Genomic DNA, 6000 nt, shown 5'->3' with positions numbered 1-6000 from the left:
ACATGTTTTCCATGACATAACTAACATGCTTAGAAATTGTTATCATGCCTCTCTTGTTGCCATATCTTTAATGATGGTAGCCCACGATTTTCGATCTTCTTTTCTTGGTGACAAAAAAATTTGAAAATTACAAGAGATAAATACAGTTCAAGATAAAATGACATATTATTCTTGATTGAGGAAAATTAATACATCATAGTCCTTTTATAGGAAATTTTAGCAATTTGTCACCGTAAGTACTCCGTAACTATTGAATGATGACCCAAAACAGTCTAGAAAGGATTATTTTTCTTAAGCCATGCATGTTTTTTATTTTCTTTTATGCATATGTTATTTGTTTGAATAAGTGGATATACTGTTGTTGACTTGTCCTAGTCTCCAGGGATGTGAACGTTGTTCCTTAGACTTCTGTTGATTGTTTTTGTTTATTTATATTGTAACCCTAGAATTCATGTGCGTGTACTTCAGATTATTCAATAAAATTGATCGGTGATTTCCTTGCTTATTATCATCCTCTACCTTTAATCTGCTCTTAATACCAACAGTAACAGCTAAAATATTGAATATGGACAATTAAGAAAATTAATGTGACAACTAAGAAATACTGGACTTTAATCATGAAATAGTCATCAAGAGGGTTAGGGATGGAAACAAAAATGTGTCGTTTATTAGTATATTTATTAGCATGTTTATTGAGTATTTGAATTTGAATGGTTAGAATTATCAGTAGGTTTTTTTAATCAACGAAAGAGTCGAAGTTGTTTGTTAAATCTCTCGTGAACAACTATTGTTGTATATACCGAACTGTTGAAGGAAATAGGTGTACTTATGCATATTAGAGGAACCCGTATCTCATATTGAAGATTCTTTATATCCTAGTATCCTTCCGTGTATTGAACGGTGGTTCAATACTCAGCCTTTCGACGGACACTCAATTCTGATCAGCACCTAGCACCTGGTGGTCGTTTTTTTGTTGAAAGTTAATCTTGAACGAGTTAAAAAAAGTTGAAGGGGTTAAGTGCCATTTTAATTAATTAGTATTTTGAATGCTTAGAGTTATCTAGTTTGATTTAAATTGTTATGATCGATTTTACAGTTATGACCCAATTTAGTGAGAGAAAGAAATCTAGAGTGAGAAGTGAGAACACATAAACAATTATCCTATAGTCCTCACACGCTATTATTATCTATTATTCTATTATCGTAACATAAATGTAGACAAAATGTTAGTATTAGATTATAATTGAGATAAGTAGAGTTGGATTAGTATAGTCTAGCATAAATAGAGGGTCTTGGGTAATTGTAATATGTGATTTTTGTTCTTAATAATACTTTAATAATACTGAAACAATTGTGGTGAGTTACCACAAAATTATCGGTGTTGTTCGTATTGTACGAGCCAAAAGGTTAACAGTTTCAAACCTGGGAATTTTCACAAAACAGCCGATCGATCAAACCCTAATGCTCCATATAATGCATATAGGAACTATCGTCCGTTTTCATACGATCAGTTTTGTAACATTCCTGGATCACCGAAACTTGTGATTGTAGGCTGCTCGGTTTTTAAAGTACAAAAATATTGTTTTTCCCAACCCCTCTGCTAGCCCCCTTAATCTTTTTTCATTCACTCTTATTTGGCATTCTCATATCCAATGTCTTAAGATAATTTTGCCATTGATTATGAAACAAGATACCATCTGTTTCATTAACATTATCCCCATTTACTCAAACTGATAAAAAAGTTTACTGATAACTCAAACGATAAAAACGTTAACAAGAAAAGTTTTAATTAAATCGAGAAACTAATACATATATCAAACTTCTACATATCTATCTTGTAACTTTCATTAATGTAAATACTTACGCCGATTACCAATGTGATTACTGGAGTTTGGCTGAATATTACTGGCTAACAACGGGCAAGTGATCTTCGTTGTTAATTGCCGATAATTAATTTATCAGGTACCCTTATTGCTTATATTGTTGCTCTTGAGAAGCATGCTTAAAAAGCAGGTTATGCTTTTATATATCATTCTTAAAGTTGGAAATTTTGTTTCTTTAATTCCATAATTCTATACACTATTTTTTAGGCAGGCCAATTCTCATGAGAGCCAAATAAGCAATAACCCGATAAAGTACAAGCATTATAACCAAAGCAACAACTGCGGTCATTTGCCCATCGAGCCCAACATTCTTAATGGTAGGAAAATCTTCAACCAAACAAGTCCGGTTACCACATTGGTAGGTCTGGCCATGTTTATACTGTGACCCTATCAAGAGCTTGTAATTATGTTGACTGATCGATACGTATTTGATCCAAGATATAAAAACAGGCACATGTTGAATATAGTATCCTCCTGCTAATGTGAAAGATGACATGATCACAGACCCTAGAACGGTGGCTGACTTTTGGTCCATGACCAGTGCACCTAGCGCAAGTCCGAGCCCTTCTGAGACCAAGACAACTAAGAGAAGCGTGAACAACGTATATAAGAAACTTCCAACTGATGGTTTGAGCCCGGCCATCCAATAGGTTATTGTGCAAAACAAAGTGGGAAGAACCATCTCTAATGGAAGATCTCCTAATGTTCTTGACACGAAATAAGATGAAAGTTTGTACATTCCTGAAGTTCTTTCTTTGTCAAGCATTGGTCTTTCTTGAGGAAATGTGAATATTGCTTGAAATAAAGGAAAAAAGCCCCAAAATCCAGTGTAAAAGAATAGCAATCCTGTCTACAAATGATAAAAAAAATTTGCAAAGTATCAAAAGATTCAATGTTAGATTGCAATTCACTACAAGAAAAGTGACACTTTGTTACATAAATATTGGGGTTTTTTTTTTACTTAAATAAAAGTGGCATTTTTTACTTCAAATGAATGTAATTTTTGTGCAATTTTATTTCTAAAGGCGAACACACACCCTCTAGAATCTAGTATAAAACCCACATACGACCCACTTTGTGGTAATCTAACCCACACTGATTTTATGGGGATAAACACCATATGCCACTAGTTATAGGTGAGATGAAATATTATACCTGATCGTGCAAGTGAGATGAATCACATTGCCACCATAGAAAACCGCAAAGAAATGCTATCGCTATAACCTGACCAATTTTGAGTGGAGAAAAGAAATTATGCCTCCGTTCTTTGACACCTCTTCTAAACAAAATCACAACTTGTTGCGACCAAGTTGTGGTCCATCGTTCATCTTTAATGTCCTCTAAAATATTGTTCACGTGATCATCAACTTCTAATACTTCAGCTTTCAGATTCTCAGCAAGATTTGTGTTATAAGCCAAAGCCAACTTCTGCCTAAGATCAAATTGATCTGAAAAACTTGAATCCTCTGATGATATCCCTAGTTTGTTTGTAAATTTCAACAAATTCACAAAGTTAGTTATTATGCAAATAGATCATGGCACTAAATTAAACAGCTACTTACATACCATTAGCAAGATCTAGCAAAAAGTCGGAAGGATTCATGGCAACTGATGGTGAAAAGCCGATACTTTCAAAATAATTCATAACTTCTGAGCCTTTCCCGAAAAACAACGAATTCCCTTCTGATAGCAACAACACTTTATGAAACATGTAGAAGATCTTACTTGATGGTTGATGAATTGTCATCACAATAGTTCTTCCTCCTCTTGCTAATTCCCATATTGTTGAAACAATCCTTTGAGCCGTCGTTGAATCTAGCCCCGAAGTTGGTTCATCCAAAAACAATAAACTAGGATTTATAAGCATTTCTTGGCCAATACTAACTCGTTTTCGCTCTCCACCAGATATCCCTCTTAAATGTGGGCCACCTATGATTATATTTTTGCATCTTGTCAACCTAAGTTGAGTAATCACAGCTTCCGCATGTGAGATCTTTTCTTGACTTGTAAGATTTTTAGGCAACCGGAGTAAAGAGGTAAATACTAGGGTTTCGGTAACGGTCAAATGAGGGTATAAAACATCATCTTGAGTTACAAAACCGATGTATCGCTTCATAATACTTGAAAATGGTTTGCAATTGTAGGCTACAGTCCCCTCGAGTCTGCCACTTAGTCGGCCACCTAGTGCTGTTAAAAGTGTAGTTTTTCCGGAGCCAGATGGACCTAACATTGCCAACATTTCTCCGGGCAACACCTTGCCTGTGAACCCTTTTAATATAGGCTTCTCTAGTGTTGTGTTCTTCATCCAGCTTTGTTTCTTAATTGTGATGGTGTAAACCACTTCATGAAACTGTTGGATTTCATACCAAAAGTTATGTGTTAGTTAGTTAATTATTCAAACACAATTTTTAACTGTTGATTTGGAAGTAGATAGAAAAAAACCCCTAACCACAAACTAAACAGAAATTTTAGATGCTCTTGACATTGAAGATAATTATTATTATAGAAAAGCATAATTAAAACCTTCATGATTACTTATGTAACAAGTTGTAATTGATTGATCTCATTGATTAATAAGGTATTGGCTGGCCAGTAAATTTTACAGTATCAAGGACGAAACACAACCCGCAACACTAGTTAAATTAGATCGTTCGATGCTCAGCATAAGCTTGAATATCTCAAAAAGGTTCTTGATTTTCGTCAAAGGTCCTTAACCAGACTTATTTTTATTTAAAAAGTTGATTTCTTTATTACTTTGTTTAGTTTACTTATTGAGTAAATGTTCTTAATATGACACAATAAAGGACTTTAATGATTTTACAAAACACAGCTGTTTCTCACATATGACCTCAACTACACTTTATACAAATTTACTTGTGGAAAATATATAACTAGCAAAGAAAGATCAAACAATAATCCTAACATCAAAAAAACAATATTCAACTTTGTGACAAAATAACTGATAAATAATTGCAAACCAATTCAGGGTACACATTCAGTTTTGTGACAAAATAATTGATAGATATGCAACTTAGTTATTTTTTTTCATTTTTATGTGATTTGATAAAGATGTCGTAAATTTGCGGCTGGCTTACAAATTTTGCATCCGAGTTGGTGTAGATCTCTAACTTTGCGATCGTTTTGAATTTGACGGCACATCATTCACTATATTTACAACTGACTTTATGTCGCCAAGTTTCTGAAACTTATTTTCAATCGCAAATGCATGATTTAAATTTTAACAGTATACCCTGAATTGGTTTGCATTTAACTTTTAAATGGAATATTACTAGACCGGATTAGGATCATTGACATCATTTCGGCCTATGAAAGCCAAACTCGCTATGTCGTGGACTCGTCTAGTAATACATAAGAAGCAATTGAGCAATTTCTACATGATGTTATTTACAAAACTAGAAATAATTAGATGTTCAAATAAAACAATTAGATTCATGTCGTATCTTCTATGTGCTACCAATAATTCATTAAAAGTTAAAGAACAAACCTTTAATGTTACCGGACGATCAACTTTGTTGAAGATTGATGTAATTTGCTCACATGAATATTGTGCCTCTATGTCAGTCATCGGTGCCGACATCAATCTATCTCTTTCGGTTCAAATCTATATAATAATCAGATGTATGTAAGTAGTTGTTTAGGTGACTATAAATGTGTGTTTATATAGTAAAATGTGGAATTAAAGGTGATAGAAAAGAGATGTCACGCAATAGAGGTGTGCTTGTTATATCCTTTCTATAGCATTTCGTGTCGTGTTTTTTTATTTATGTTACGAGTTTTTTTCTCCTTGTTTTCTTACCTTTTTTCACCAATTTCCAATATGTATCTTTCTAGCATTCACACCTCATTTGTTCGGTTACAAAAACTTTTTCGATATAGATGGTGGTTTAACCGAGATTTGTAGCCCAAGTTCGCTGAATACAAACTTACAACTTAAATTATTTTTTGAAAGCTTCTGGTATTTAAACAAAAGAACTTAAAAGTTTCTTTCTTACTGGGCCACCATCCCAAGACTTCAAACTTACAACTAAATGTTATATTAAAAAAAGTAAATAATTTATTTATGATTTACTTTATCATGCTATCTTGTAATAACTAA

General features: G+C 33.4%; 1 protein-coding gene across 1 annotated transcript; it reads right to left on the bottom strand.

The window, feature by feature from the left end:
• Positions 1–1916: 1916 nt before the first annotated feature.
• Positions 1917–5848, bottom strand: LOC143608558 (ABC transporter G family member 9-like). The gene is made up of 4 exons (XM_077083572.1): positions 5389–5848; positions 3450–4233; positions 3039–3361; positions 1917–2733 (listed from the first exon to the last, which is right to left on the bottom strand). The coding sequence occupies exons 1-4, from the start codon at positions 5479–5481 to the stop codon at positions 2080–2082; spliced, it is 1854 nt and encodes a 617-aa protein (XP_076939687.1). The 5' UTR covers positions 5482–5848; the 3' UTR covers positions 1917–2079.
• Positions 5849–6000: the final 152 nt, after the last annotated feature.

The sequence above is a fragment of the Bidens hawaiensis genome, unplaced genomic scaffold, assembly GCF_021521415.1.
Source record: "Bidens hawaiensis isolate Kalapana, Puna unplaced genomic scaffold, B.hawaiensis_p1.1 tig00419396_1, whole genome shotgun sequence".
NCBI classification, from domain to species: Eukaryota; Viridiplantae; Streptophyta; class Magnoliopsida; order Asterales; family Asteraceae; genus Bidens; species Bidens hawaiensis.
This window is presented reverse-complemented; position numbering and strand designations above follow the sequence as displayed.